The sequence below is a fragment of the Clarias gariepinus genome, chromosome 16 (genome assembly GCF_024256425.1).
Source record: "Clarias gariepinus isolate MV-2021 ecotype Netherlands chromosome 16, CGAR_prim_01v2, whole genome shotgun sequence".
Classification (NCBI taxonomy): domain Eukaryota; kingdom Metazoa; phylum Chordata; class Actinopteri; order Siluriformes; family Clariidae; genus Clarias; species Clarias gariepinus.
In genome coordinates this window covers 17,807,603-17,823,242 of record NC_071115.1, presented here as the reverse complement: position 1 = coordinate 17,823,242, position 15,640 = coordinate 17,807,603, and the positions used below count along the sequence as shown (strand labels likewise).

The window sequence follows — 15,640 nt, the reverse complement described above, 5'->3', positions numbered from 1 at the left end:
AGCTGTCCAAACCTACCTGGCCCTAGATGTATGTAAAAAAGTAATTTCATAATAGGATGTCAAGGGTAAAAGTCAGTGGTAAAAGAAAACCAGGAATGAATTTGAAGAAAAATAAAATGAAGAAGGGGCAAATACTTTTTCATGGCACTGTATGTCACAGATTGAAACAACACAAATCGTAATATTAAAGTGAAGGGAGTATGCAGTTATTTAATTTTATTATGCTAAATTATTTACAATTAAAAACATATTTTAAACAAACAGCTGCCATCAGATTTAACCTATTTGAGCAGAGCCTACAGTATATTTTCAAAAGCATATGGAACCCTCTGATCACCATACCCCTATGATTGTGTTTTTCACTACACAATTACATTGGATGTCTTTGTTTGCTATACCACATTACAATGTCCTTCACTCAAACCTGTTTCAACAAACTAAAGACCAGGGGCTAAAAGCAAGGTCAAAGTGGAAGAACTGAAACACCAACCCCAGGGCATCTAACCTGACATCAGTGTCTGACCTCACTGCTGATCTTGTGGCTGAATAAATACAAATCTCCACTGCTATGCTGCAAAATCTAGTGGAAAGCCTGCCCAGAAGGTCATTATTACCGAAAAAAGGGGACTGAATCTGGGGGTGGGGGTTTAAAAACGGGTGATCAGGTTCACAAATATTTCACCATAGAGTGCCTCCTCAATTTCAGTGTCACATCTCAATATGAAAGTCGAGTCTTTAAGCTTTAAGTTAAGTTTACACCAAAACAAGACCATTCAGTAATTAGCAGTTATGTGGGTGGAAAGACCTTGTTTATGAGAAAGGTCAAAAAAGAATGGGCAGACTGGTTTAAGGTGGCAGGAAGTAAAACATCTTTAAAAGCATTGAGCTTAACCTTATAGTTATTAGGGTATTATTATGTTGGATTTGTACATTAATTCAAGCTCATGTCCTTCCAAAAGAATATGAACAGCAGGGCCATTATTTTTGTTTTATTTAGCTTTGATGTCCTGATACTTACACCAGATGCACCAGAAAGCAAACACACACATGATAATTTTATGGCATTTATATCATAATAATGAAATACATTATACTGTTTAACAGGTTTCTTAGATCTATCTATTTTGATTGCAATCATAATGCATTTTGTTTTTTAGATTTCTTAAGAGTGCCTTCAGTGGACACTATAGTGAGCTGAAGGGAGAGAGCGAGGAGAGACAGAGATAATATCCAGACAGAGAGAATAAATGGATATGACATCAGTCCTACAAGAAACACAATAACCAAACAACTTGTCATCCAAAAAGTGTCAGGTAGAGCATGTGAATTTACTTTTGACAAGTGCACTGATACCAAACAAATGGCTTAGCTTTTCATTTGTTTGACTTCATGTGTACTTGTACCTATAGACAAACATATTTTACATACTGTATGATGTCAAACAAGACCTGACTATAATCCAGGACAACTGGCATCACTGCTTCTACTAAAATTATAAATCGGTGAGTGAAATCTTTATTTACTCTGTTTCTGCACAAAGTGGATAAATCTCAACTACAGAGCTGAACTAAAAACACAGTATTTGTAATAAAAAATATGTAACTGTTTTTCCCCTCCCCATGTAGCCCCCAACAACAAGTGTTTGGATACCCCAGACCTGAAGAATAAGCTGGGTGAATTGGTCTCAGTAGTTAAACTTTGATCCATTTTGAGGTTTATATGTGTCCTTTGGGCATGGTGAATCAGTGGTAGGTGTCTTCCCTGCCATGTAGAAGGCCTGTGTTTAATCCCCAGCAATTGCCCACTGTCCCAAGCACGAGTTGCATCAGAAAGGGCATCCGGCGTAAAACCTGTGCCAAGATCGGATGGTCCGCTGTGGTGCTACTTAGATGGAAGCAACAGATTAGTGTTTGAAGAATATGGCTGTACTGGCTCTTACATATTAGGCTTTTACTAAAGGTATAAGTGAAGAAATTATTCATTGTACGAGAGGTGTTTAAATCAAACCAGGACTTTTGTTTGTGCAGAATAACAGAACACAATTACAAGAGTAAAAATCGTTATTTCTCTATATAATCACCCGCTACACTAAAGCACCAAGCACAGCATTTCACTAGTGCTTGGATACCATCAAGGTAAAAAATCTTTTCAAGATGCTGGGGCCATGATTGGACTGCCTGCTTTACATTTGAAAATGCCGGCCTCTTTTAATGGCCAAAACATGTACTCTTCTCCCTTTTGTTTCCAAAATTCTTGAAAGGACTGTTTACAACCAGATGTCTCTTCATCGCTCACAGAACAACCTTAATGATTCCAACCAATCAGGATTCAAAGTGGTACATTTCCCAGGGACTGTCAGTCACCTCCATGCTGCTAGATTACCTAAACTATCATCTGTCCTAATCCTCTTGACCTGTCAGCTGCATTTGACACAGTGAACCACAAGATTCTATTTTCTATATCTACAAGCTTTGGAATCTGTGGAACAGCATGGCAGTGGTTTGCTTTCTACCTAGAAGATAGGTCTTATTAGGTGACAGGAAGGGGATCCACATCTGCCAACGCAGACTCTCTACTGGTGTCCCACAGGGTTCAATACTTGGTTCTCTTCTGTTCTCCCTTTATACATGGTCTTTTGGTAAGGTTATATCATCACATGGCTTTTCATACCATTGTTATGCAGATGACACGCAACTTATTCTCTCCTTTCCTCTATCAGACTGTCTGGCTAACATCTCATCCTGGATAGCGGCTCATCGGCTGATGCTCAATCTGAGTAAAACCAAACTGCTGTTCATCCCTGGTGATTCATCCCCAGGTCAAGACCTTGTGATCTCCCTGGACAACAATCAGATCACTCCTTCAGATTTGAATCCTGATTGCTTCAGACACTGGCCACAATCTTGTGGTAAGTGTGGACAATCATCTGTCATTTTTCCCCACACATTTTTCTTTACAACATTAAAAGAATCCGCCCATTTTTTTCTTCACAGGCTACTCAGGTGCTTGTTTAGTCCTTTGTTATTTCAAGACTGCACTACTGCAACTCACTTCTGGCAGGTCTGCCTCTGTCCACCATTTATTCTCCGCAGCTGATCCAGAATGCAACTGCACGTCTTACTTTCAACGTTCCTAAGTTCTCCCACATCACTCCAATTCTCCACTCCCTGCACTGGCTTTCTGTAGCTGCTAACATCAAATTCAAAACCCTGATGCTTGTCTACAAAGCTAAAACTCGCCCAGCACCCACTTACCTCTCAGCTCTAATCACACCACGCACCATTTCCACATTCCCTCCGATCCTCCAGCACTGCTCATCTGTTCACATCATCTCTCACGGATCAAGGAAGACATTCATCCAGACTCTTTTCTGTTCTGGCACCTAGCTGGTGAAATGAACTTCCTCTAGGTGTCCATACAGCTGAGTCTTTGACTATTTTTACATGACAACTCAAGACGTATTTGTTTCTTTAGTACTTGGACTAAAAAATCCCCTTCCCAACTGTGGTTGACTGACGGCACTTAGGTAGTAACCTAGTAACCCAATGTAAGTATCTATGCAATGACAGAAACTTTAAAAAAAAACTTTTTAACTTTTTTTGTAAGTCGCTCTGGATAAGAGCGTTTGCCAAATGCCTAAATGTAGATATAAATGTAAATGTAGAAAAGACTTGGATCAGGCATTCCACTCGACTGCAGAAACTTCAATTTACATTTTACATTTGTGAATGTCGATTCAAGCCGAGGTGGTGCAGAACCCACTGCACCACCTCAGCCTGAATCGTCATTCACTGGTTGACATCTACAGTCTTCACAACATGGTTGACATCTACAGTCTTCTGTAGAAAGTCAAAGTTATGGTTTGACTTAAATGCCCTCATAATAAAGAGGGGCCCAAAACAATGTATACTTCAAGATGAAAAACATATGCCTCTCTTCTGCGGGTCACATAATAACACCAACGATGATGCAACTACTGACGCCTTCAGAGACAACATAATACTTTACACATAATTTAATTCGAGTTTTAAAAAGGGCATAGATAATAACTGTTGAAGTGTGTATACATTTTTGGCTCCCTCTTTATGATTTCTGTAACCATTTGAATGCTGAAGAATTAATTTTCAGTACAGTAGGATTGTACATGCTGGCTTAAGCAACCACTATATACAGTCAGTGTTTAGTTCTCGTTACATAAAGCATCAGCAAAATCTGTGCACCATGAGATTTGGGGTGTTAGGAACCACTTGAATCTCACCAATAAATTGTATGTCTTAATGAATAAATTGCTAATTAAAAAAGCATTTCTTTTAAATATTAAGTAAAATATAAAAAAAAACACTAATGTCCATCCTGCAACCTTATCTATGGACTAGTACTACACATAAACAAAACCCACATGTTGAGTGAAATTAATTAGATTTCAATTTTTTAAAAATATTTTCTTTAAAACAAACGCCTAACCCGTTTATGGCAGCATGTTAGCAAAATATTTCATTTTGCCCCTGTAGGGGATTTTCTTTTCTGAAGGTGTGTGATGTTGGTGTGACATTTCTGCACCTGCATGTGCAACCTTTCAACTCAGCCACATCACAAGAAGCTTTGAAGTGACTGCAGGAGCAGGAGTGCAGAGGACAGTCCAACAGGGGTTAAATAGCCAGGATGGGAGACCACAACCCTACACAACCTTAGTGGAACTTAAACAGCATCTAGCGTGTCTCAAAAGAGAACCTCTACTATCACTGCAGAATAATATTAAGCAGCCAAGAGCTGTACTGCACACAGACGTGATCAGTCTCATGCTGCAGGTAGTGGCTGTGAGATGGAAGCTGGAAAAGTGTACAGTAGCAACACTGTGCTTCAAGCTAGAAAAGTTGTGGAGCAGCTGAGACTGGAGGCCAACCTGGAAAGGATCAAGGTGAGAATTAATTAGAAACAAAATTTTGTGATATACAAGTCTCGTGTTTTTAAAATGTTGCATAACAGTTAATTTAAACTTTCCTGTACTATAGTGTGAAGTCTCAAGTATTACATGTTCATTAGATGTTCACAGAGATATTGAAAGGATAACTTTAATTAAACTTTCATTACATAATAAAAAAATACAGTGCATACATTTAAGCACTAATTTGGGGCAGCACGATGGCATTCTCCATGGGTCCTCGACTTGCTCCTTAGTTTGGTTTACTGTCTGAGTGGAGTTTCACATGTTTTTCTTGTGAACTGTGATTTCTCCCATCTCCAAAAACATGCATGTAGATGGATAAATGTGTGAATGCATGGGTGCGTGGTGCCCTATGGTTGACTGAAGTCTAATTCATGCTGTACGTGTTTTTGTGTATTTATGAGTTAGATCTCAGCTGCGGCTGCTCAACTTGTGCAATACTGTCAGGAACACCGGCGTGGAGATCCGCTGCTCACAGGCATCGCTGCCTCATCCAACCCCTTCAAGGACAAAAAGACTTGTGTGTTACTTTAAGAGCTATATGTATATACGAATAAAGACAGTGTTAAGATTAATTCTGTCTGAATGGTGCATGGCACCCTTTTTTTTTGCTGTACTGTCTCAATTTTATTCTTTTACATACATATTTTACTTATACTTCTGTAAGTTGCTGTAAATGTTAATTTATTTACGATACATTTACATTCTGACTTTGAGATTTTCAAATTGTTAGCGCTTCTAAAGAACCTATATTTAGTATATCGTATACTGAATATAAGTTGTCTGTTAATGGACTTATTGAATCTAAGTTAAACTAACTCAGACATTTTTTTTTACTTGTACAGAGAGAGATCAGAAAAGATTGGATATTACAGAGACTGATAATTGACAGATGAGATACAGTACAAACCCCTAAAGAACTTATTTTATCCAAAGTTTTCTTTTGCGTATTTATACTTTACTTAAGTATTTTCCATATGTAATCATTTTTACTTCTACTCACTCATTTGGCAGATGCCCTTATCCAAAGCGACTTACATTTATCCGAGCAGTTGAGGGTTAAGGCTTCGCTCAAAGGCCCAACAGGGGCAACTTGTGGGGTTTAAACCTGGGATCTTCCGAACTGTAGTCTAATTAACACCTTAACAATTTTTTGATGATAAAACTGTACTTTTACTCACTACATTTAAAATACAGACTTGTATTACAAAAGTTGATTAGATAGATTCCAATCTAAACATAATCGTTCAAGCTGTCACACACAACTAAGCTACACCCCACTTGGGAGGGACGCAAACAATTCCACCAGTCCAGGAGGTCCATGTTCACACAAATTACATTGTGAAAGTGTGGCCTACGTATTCTCCTGGCTTCTTTTTCAAGCCTGTTGAATGGATGCACTAGTTAAGGAGAGATTAGAAATGATTGAGCTACTGTAACTAGCCCACATACTGAGCAAGAATTGTAAACTCTTTCTAACTTTCTACTTGAATTAAAAAAAAACGTATTGGTACTTCAACTTGTAGCAAAGTACATCTAAGTCAAGTACTTTTACTTGAGTAATATTTTTGGCCTCTCTGACTTTATCTAACTTGTGTTTTAAAAACAATTATGCATTATTAATTCATAAATTGGTTGACAAAATTCAGCTTAAGGCAAATTTATCTTATATATTACCTTTTATTAAATATATATTTTAAAAAATACACATAAAACATAGCAACGTTTAAGGTGTCAGTAGAAAAAACTACTGTGGACAAGAACATGAGTATATAACAGAGACTAAAGAATACCTGCTGATCTGAGATGAAATGCTGAAAGAAAAAAGTTACTTCATTTCAATAATTCATATTTTAATATTTACTGATGAATAATTATTACTGTACAGAGAATGTGAAGAGGTCCAGTTGGTCTAATCGCAGGATGAATGGCAGTGGTTTCCTGATGGAACCGATGCACCACAAATGAAATCATGCATGATGTAATTGGTTGTTATCACTGTCACCTTGTACCAGGGTCTGGGTATAATTCCCGCCTCAGATCTGTGTGCATGTTCCCCTGTGCCTGGTGGGTTTCCTCTGGGTTCTCCAGTTTCCTCCCACAGTCCCAAAACATGCAGATTAGGCTACTTGGCATTTCTAAAATGGCCTGGGGTGCAAATACATCTATGGGCCACACTCATTCATACACTGGGGCATTTTGGAAATGTCAAGTATGTTATAGTACATGTATACTTATAAAGTTTGATGTTACAGGCATTGTATTGTAAAGTTTTATAATCAGATCAGGCAGAAAGTTTTGCTTTAGTTCCTTTATCAGGAGCTCTGGGAATATTGCAGGATGCAGTTTAAATCACAGGCTTATATAAATGTTCTTACTCTAATACAACATGCACATTGAGTAATGCATTCATACTTGCATGGCAGAGGAACCAAATCAAATAAAGATCCAAAAGTCTAATAATCAGCAAATGGAACAAAAAACTATAACTGTTGATGTGACAAATTATTTAGCAGGTATTAAGGCAATCACTAGAGTTCTCTTAGTCAGTTGTATAAGTTGTATTGCACTGTTAGCAGCTGCTAAAACATAAGAAAATCATAAGAACTTGGTTCTTAGACATTGCACAATATCAAATGTATAAAAGATACAGTGATTAATCTTTATTAAATAAAAACCATTAACATCGGCAAATTGCTTGGAAATAAAAACCTTAATGATGTGCGTAATCAGAACGTAATCAACTTCAAGACATCCACAGTGGTCCACCCACTCCCGTTACTGATTTTTTTTTTTTTTTGCAATGTCAAAACCCCAGAACACACACACATTTTGTAAGAATGCACATGTAATGGAAAATTGCAGTGCGTCTTCCGATGTCGCTGCAGCATTGTACTGGAGAATTATCACTGTCTGGGCCTCCACACTTCCACATTCATATCACTAGAGGCTACAGCCAGCACCCCTGCCTCAACACTTAGCTACAGAGACGAAAGAGAGAGAGAGAGAGAGGGAGAGAGAGAGAAGGGAACACAGAGACCATGACAAGAATCTCATTGTAAAAATACTGATCCAAAACGGGACCTTCAAACATTCACAACATGTGCCGGATACATCTAAGGTTAAATTCATAGAATGGCTTAATATGTACTAAGGGGAAAAGATGAGTAAAACTGAACCCCCTCAGTAAATGCTTATGAATCACAGGATGTGTTTATACTCACCCCAGTCGCTGTTGAGTTATTGTGAAGCGTGCACAGAGTCTTCGGGGGCGCACATGGAAGGTGAACCTACAACAATCCACAAAACCACAATGACCACAAAACTAAAACATAAAATATGCTGTACAAGTAGTGACAGTACACTTTCACAAGAAAATGTTGAAATATCAATAAGTAAGTTTTTATTTAAATTCATTAAGGATTAACCTTGATTGTGCGATCAGAGGAGCAGGTGTAGAGAGTTCCAGGTGAGTAATGGACCCCCGTCACCAGTGAGCTGTGGCCTACATTAAACTGGGCTACTGACTTTAATGAGCCTTCATTTATGGAGAAGGTGTGAAGGAGTCCACGGTTATCCCCGGCCCACACCTCATGCCCGCTGTACGACATGGACAACATGTAGGACTTCAGCTACAGACAGACAGACAGACAGACAGACATTATTAGTCGCTTAGTAGATAGAGTATTATACATATACTCATTTTTTAAATATTTTCATATATATATTCATATAGTTTCATTGTTTCTTATGGTATTGGTTTATATAGAGAAGGGATGGTGTATCATACTAGGTAGAAAAAAGAGGGAAAAAACCAATTCGGTCAATCGAAAAATTCAGTTATTAACCAAAATATTTTTGTGTACTGAGTGACATATCACCACACTGACCATTTTATAAATGTCACTATTTTGATATTTATAATAGACATGACCGGGTGATCGGTTGATCAGAAGGTGCCAAGAAGCTCAACAGAAGCGGAGTTACATCATCAAGAATTGCCACTGCATTTTCTCCAAACTAGCGAAATAGTCTCAAACTCATTCATTACACACACTAACACAAGCCTCAAAACACAGCAAGTGTAAATTAGGTGAAAATCCCATGCTGCTCAGTAAAAGTAGATTTGTTGTTTAATTTGATTTTAAGTTAAATATTTTTTTTGTTTTTTAAGTTATTTTGCATTGTTTAAATACTGCCCTTGGTTTTTAGGTAAGAAAACAGGCTACATTTAATTAATCATTAAACATTTTTAAAGATGTAAAATTGTAACAAAATCCAGGGAAAAAGTAACACCCAATTAGTATATTTATAAAATCTTGATACTTATAGAATCACAAATTAATTTTTTGGGGGGGGATTTTTTCCCGGTTTTCTCCCCACATTAAGGCTACTACCACTCAGTGGAGAGGGCAGAAGACTATCACATGTTTACTTCGGCCAATCGGCTCTCTCTAAACCTCCAGCTACAGCATCACCCGGGAATCGAACTCGCGATCTCCGGGATGATAGGGCGAGCACTTGGGATGCTTCAGAGCAATAACACTGCGCCACTCAGAGGCCAAAATCACAATTTTGATAGAACCGGCACCTAGGTAATGTGATAATATCCTATCGGGTGGCGACTGGTGATTCCTATTCCTAGTAGCAAGCATATGTTCTCCTGTGTTAACAAGTAAGTATTATACAAGTATTATTAACAAGTAAGGTTTAGTACATTTTAAATGCAAGAATAAAATACTTTAGATTTTTCTTTTTATACTGATTTTTCAGTATAAAAATATTATAATGGTTTGGGTACAGTTGGTGAACAGCGACCTTGGGGGTCACGGCCTGGTCATACTTATCATTTTGGCCGTATAATGTTCGTATGCCACTTTTAGGTATTCATCATTTACTGCACACTTTATTTTAAACAGGTGCTTAGATAGAGGTGTAGATATTACTTACAAGTATTTTTTTCAGTGGTTTTCCAGCTCTGCGGTCAAACACAGCCACTGTGTTATCTTTGCTGCCAGACAAAATGTACTGCTCATCAGAGGCTAGACACAGCACGATGTCATTATGCAGTCGAAGGCTTTGGACCAGTGGCTCTGCGGCTATAACAGAGAAATGACACCATAACATGTGACATTACCAAAAGGAGGAGTCATATTCCCATTACAGGAGCATCAGATGTGTAATATTTGTCATGTACAGTAGAAACAGGCTAGAAATTATGGCACTTATAGAGTATGGCCCTACTGTATACACCATGTTCTACAAGGAGTATTCAGGACATTTCAGAACAATTTTTTGTGAATGACGGCATAAAACAAACTGATATTTAATGAAGACTCGCCACACTCACGAAGTAAAACTCTTGAGCAGTAACAAGCTCGCCCTATTATCTGGAGATTGCAAGTTTGAATGCTGAAGCCTTCTGCAGCCAGGAGCCTAGAGAGAGCTAATTAGCCGAGCTCTCTCAGAAGAAATGGATGGGAAGCAATCTCACATCTATCACGGCTCGAGCCAATCATGGGCGTCTGTGAGCTCACGCAATGAGTGCATGAGTAAGCCGTGTGAAAAGATGTGATTGGCTGAAATCATGTGACTCAGGGAAACGTAATAGCCTTCGGCCTTCCTGATTAGCTTCGATTAAATTAGGGGGAAATATTGAGAAAAATTTTTTGCAAAACTTTCTACCTTGATGGCACCCAAGCACTAGACTATATCGAAAAACTAAAGGTAGTTTTTTACTCTCATAACTGCATTCTGTTATTCTAAAGTCCAGGTTTGACTTGAACACCCCTAGTAATCCATTACAAAAGGCATATGTTTTGAATTCTCAAAAAAAAATGCACTCTTTAATATGTCATAAATAACTTGTACACACTTTCTAGTCATCCCGCGATTAAAAATTAGCTTTTTAAGTAAGTAAACCAATCCTGAGACAACTTTAGACCACTGACCTCTGGTGTCATAAACACTGACTTTCTGGTCATAAGAGCCAGAAAACAGCATGTGATCCTGACAGGAGAGCGAGAGCACAGCAGCACGGCTTTGTATCTTTCCCCGCTCCGCCCCTCCGGCGTTCAGGTCCCACAGTTTCACCGTGCTGTCAAAAGAGCCAGAGGCCAGGAGATCGCCACTGGCTGCCAGACACCACACCCAGCCCTGGTGCGTGCTGTTGTAGCGGCTGTGAGCTCCCAGTGTGCCCAGCAGCTTCCCACTCGAGCCCCTTCTCACATCCCACAGGTTCACGTTACGGTCTCTAGACCCAGAGACACATATGGATCCTTCACCTCCAACCAGCAGGACTGTATTAACATCGGCAATGTGGCCTGAAGAGAGCGTGATGTGCTCCAGGGCAGGTGTCGAGTATGTCTTTACATTCAATCTGGACCAGGAAGAGATATTTCTTAATTGATAACTACATCAGGAGGATATGATTTTTAGATCCCAAGTAACCATTCGATTGTTGTTTATTCATTCTTTCATTTACACAGGAATGAATCAATGATGTAATCAGTTATGACATACAGTTCAATAGTTAATAGTCTGTGTTACATATTACAGCGTTACTTTCACAAGGTGGCAAAAGTTTAAATTAAGTATTCTATAGGAACTGAATACAAACCAAAAGAAAGTCAGGTGACCATACTAGCCCTTGAGCATCTGCAGATCGGTGGTCCGTTGAATTTCACAGGTTCCCTACACTACATATAGGTTCACCCTACTATCCCAGGCCCTACTAACCTGTGATAAAAAAAACTCTTATCTCAACAAAATGCATTAACACACACCCTCTGTCTTCTTGCTCCAGGTGTTCGTCCTCAATCCGTTCTTCATGGTGTTCATTCTCATCGGCGGCATTCTCTCTTCCCTCTTCTCTGATGATTACTACATTATTTTCCTGCTCTTCTTCTTCTCCATGTCTTTCAGGTCCCTCTTCATCTTCTGGCCTGATTTCCTCCACAACAGGGACAGACTGTCTCTCTGCGTCTGCTGCATCCTGTTCTCCATTCGCTACTGCTTCTCCTTCTTGTCCTGCTTCAACAGCTTCATCCTGTTCTGCTTTGTCTTTTTGACGTGCCCAACATTCGATCAACTGTTCCATCTCAAGGCACGCTTTGGGCCAATCGAAATCATTCCTCTGCCCAACTGGGAATGAACTTTGGGGACCTGTAAGTCTCTGAGCACGGAGCTGCCAGGCTAGCGTGTCCTTACCCACCTGTCCCAACGCCCTGCACACCTAAAAGGGAAATGAGGCACAGGGTCAAGTTTAAATCAAATGATCACAATAAGTCATCTGACAGAGATTTTAAAGACTGAGATTTCCTGAGGACGACACAGCTGCTCATAGAAAGCGTCTCGAGAATGTGAAGGTCAAAGTAAAATGAGCCAATCATGGGTAACCCAACGGCGCTGTCTAATCAGTGTATTAAGCAGCAAAAATGTGATGCTTGGCTCTGGGTCTCAGAAGAAGCATATTACCCATTGCTTTTTCTGGTTGGTAGCTGATGTACGATAGGGGAACTGGGAAAGGATCAAACCAGAAAGAAAAAAAATGGGGACCACAATGGCACTGTAAAAAGGCAAAGACAAATTTTATTTTATGTTTTTAAATTGTTAATTTTTCTTTTTTTTAATTAATAACTTAAGACCACAAATGTATAAAATACACCTACACTTGCATGAAATAATTAATGAAGCTTGCCACATTTTGGGGTAATTTACTTCATTTAAAATCTAAAGACATGCTATACACTAATCAGCCATAACTTTAAAACCATTTACATTAAAACTGCCTAGGTTTTAGGTTCCCCTTGTGCCTCCATGGATCGGACTTGTTTGTCCGGCAGATTCCACGAGTGCTCAATTGCATTAGGATCTGGAGATTTGAACTTTTTGCCCCGTATGTGAGAGGCTGTGATGCATTCGTTGTTCTGATACCTTTCTATCATGGTCAGAATTGACGTTTTCAGCAGTTTGTGCTGCACCAGATTTTTTTTAGTTGGATCAGAGATGACAGCCTGGGCTTTAGTCCCCAGAGGCATAAATGAACACTGGGTGCCCATGATCCTGTCACTAGTTTACTGGTATATAATTAATAAGTAGTGTTATTCAATACACCTGGTGGTGGTGTTAATGTTAAGGCTGGCAGGTCTACATATGGTCAAAACATGAGCCATTCAGAAATTAAGCCAAAGAGTGTCTGCTGCCCTCTAGTGGACAACCCATGTAAGCGTTTTAACCCCACCCCACACTCATGCAATAAAAAAAAAACATTTTTTTTTTGCATTATCCTAATACCAATGTTTTGCAACATGAATGGTTTGTTTTTTAAATTGAGTTATATTTTATAGAAAATGGTTGATCAGAAGCGAATTCAGATTGTCCGCCTTCGCATTAGTGTATCATGAAAGTCTAACATGAAGTGAATTCGAAGAAGAAACTGTTTTTCGAGAGCAGACCTTCCCACTTCTAAACCTAATCAGCTCACCTGTGGCAGGACGCTGATAACACACCGAGCGGGCAGGTGAGAGGCTATGCGTGCAACCATCTCCCATGGCAGAGACAGTAGGCCAGAAGGGGAAGGACTCATCTCTGAGGTGCTGCCACATGGTTTTAAATTTAATCTGCATATAAAAACAAACAATCACTTATTTGTTCATCCAACAAAACAAAGTAAGTGCACAATGTAGTGGCAAATTTATATGTGAAAATTATTCCTTATGTTCCTGGAAATAGTTTTTCACAACTTGAGTCCAGGAATATGCCCCTGAGCCATCAGGGAAGAAAAACCATGAATGTGACGACCTGATCATTTCAGTACATTCATGTCATCAGCTGACTTCATTTTAAAGCCACTTTAACCGCCTTCAGAGGCTTGTACAGTAGGCACTATGCATGATGGACACATCGCTTCATGTACCTCCCTCCTTACCCTGGTATAGGGGCAGCAGTGGTTCAAACGGTCAAGGCTCTAGGTTACTGATCGGAATGCAAGCCAAAACACTGCCAAAGCTGCCATTGTTGAGCCCTTGAGCAGGGCTGTTAAACATATGTGCTTCAGGGGGCACTGTATACTGGCTGACCCTGCACTCTGACCCCAGTTTCCTAAATGGGAACTTTCACTGTGCTGTAAGGAATATGTGAGAAAACTGAGCCTTAATCCTAATCTCTCAATCTGGACTCATCAGACCACATGACCTTTTTCCATTGCTCTAAAGTCCAAACCTTATGCTCCCAAGCAAATTCAAGTGTTGATTAGTCTCAAGTGGTTTTCTTATGTCTACACAGTGATTTCGTCCCAGTCCTGTGAGTTCTTGTGAGGTGACATTGTGTGAGTATGTAAATGCTGTTACTTTCAGTATTAAATGTAGCTGTGATTTCTACTGTCAATTTTTTACCATGCATTTAAGTGTTTAAATTATCTCCATTAAGGATTTTTTCCACAAATTTAAGGTTCAGCACAGTCTTTAAAGGTTTTAATTAATGTGTCCTAATGTCTTAAGCCATTTTCAGTAATTTTAAATCTCATTTCTTGTTTTCAGTGTTTGATGCAGCATAATAACTAGATTTTTTTTGTCCGAGCAGTGTATAATGAGATAAACGTAAGTCGCTCTGTGCATACAGGGCAAAATACAAATGTAGATACAAATATAAATGTACATTAAAATGTAAATGATGAGCGATGATTAATGTGTGTCACAACAGGAAATATTGTGATACATTAGTAGAGCCCTGTCACTGCGTGTGATTAGAGGACCTGTAAAGTCTGATATGGCGCAGATCATGTACCATGGGCTAAAATGTAAAGGGATGAGGTAAAGAGAGAAATGCAACTCACCCTAGGTATGTGGAGCGAGGAGTGTGCCGCTGCTCTTCTTCTAAACACAATGCATCTCTTCCTCCCTCCTTCTCCCCCTCCTGCTTCTGCTCTCCACCCAGCCTCGACATGTACTCCACTAGTAGCTGCGAACCACAAAGAAAAGGAAGAAAGTAATTAATTTCCAAAGCATCTGATGAGCATATAGTGTATAGTCTTATCAGTGCGCTGACTGTAATCACAGTAATAGCACAAGATCCTTTTTTTAACCAGGTTTCGAGTCTAGCTGTTACTCACCAAGCAGATCCTATATTTAGATTACATCATGACTTCCCTTTCTCATCAAACCCTCATGGTGACAGTCAGATCTAATCCATAACCAAGCTTGTCTCGCAGCTGACCGCTGACGTCACTCCTATGACATCATTCCAAATGTCAGTTACTACTCTTTGTTTATTATACTCGTATGAAACCTAATGAAATAAAACCAACATGATTTCGTTATTAACATGCATAGAAAATCCGTTTGTAAACATGAAGCCTAGCTTAGAAATACAAATGTAATTCGTTAAAGCGTTTGTTTTTTACTTCTTACCTATCAACAATTTAAATTTGTTTGGTTCCGGCGCACAACATTTACGACAGAGGCGTGTTCAAAACAGGAAATGGTCCCTCACTATGATAAAAGTCTCCTTTATGAGTTTAACTAAACAAGTTTATCTCATTGAAATGTAAAATATAGTATTCTATGGGATAAATATATAAAATTATTTTATTCATTTTCGTACACTTAGTCCTTTTTATCTTTTACAACTGAGTTCTTTTTAAAAAAAAAACAAGCTTTCCTTTATTTTGAAAGTAATTAGGGCGTACTATCAAAT

At 39.0% G+C, this 15,640-nt stretch overlaps 2 protein-coding genes across 3 annotated transcripts; one reads left to right on the top strand and one right to left on the bottom strand.

Annotated features, from left to right (window-relative positions):
* The first annotated feature begins 4,607 nt into the window (after positions 1-4,607).
* gng14 (G protein subunit gamma 14) lies at positions 4,608-5,520 on the top strand. Its single transcript, XM_053515068.1, has 2 exons — positions 4,608-4,918; positions 5,354-5,520. The coding sequence occupies exons 1-2, from the start codon at positions 4,823-4,825 to the stop codon at positions 5,477-5,479; spliced, it is 222 nt and encodes a 73-aa protein (XP_053371043.1). The 5' UTR covers positions 4,608-4,822; the 3' UTR covers positions 5,480-5,520.
* Positions 5,521-6,635: 1,115 nt separating this feature from the next.
* On the bottom strand, positions 6,636-15,386 carry fbxw9 (F-box and WD repeat domain containing 9). Of its 2 annotated transcripts, XM_053514137.1 has the most exons (10): positions 15,355-15,386; positions 15,057-15,232; positions 14,781-14,905; positions 13,431-13,566; positions 11,731-12,179; positions 10,897-11,324; positions 9,896-10,044; positions 8,374-8,577; positions 8,170-8,235; positions 6,636-7,926 (listed from the first exon to the last, which is right to left on the bottom strand). In XM_053514137.1, the coding sequence occupies exons 3-10, from the start codon at positions 14,888-14,890 to the stop codon at positions 7,852-7,854; spliced, it is 1,617 nt and encodes a 538-aa protein (XP_053370112.1). In that variant the 5' UTR covers positions 14,891-14,905; positions 15,057-15,232; positions 15,355-15,386; the 3' UTR covers positions 6,636-7,851. The 2 variants fall into 2 exon arrangements, with proteins under 2 accessions (XP_053370112.1, XP_053370111.1); XM_053514136.1 differs by having other exon boundaries at positions 15,057-15,366.
* Positions 15,387-15,640: the final 254 nt, after the last annotated feature.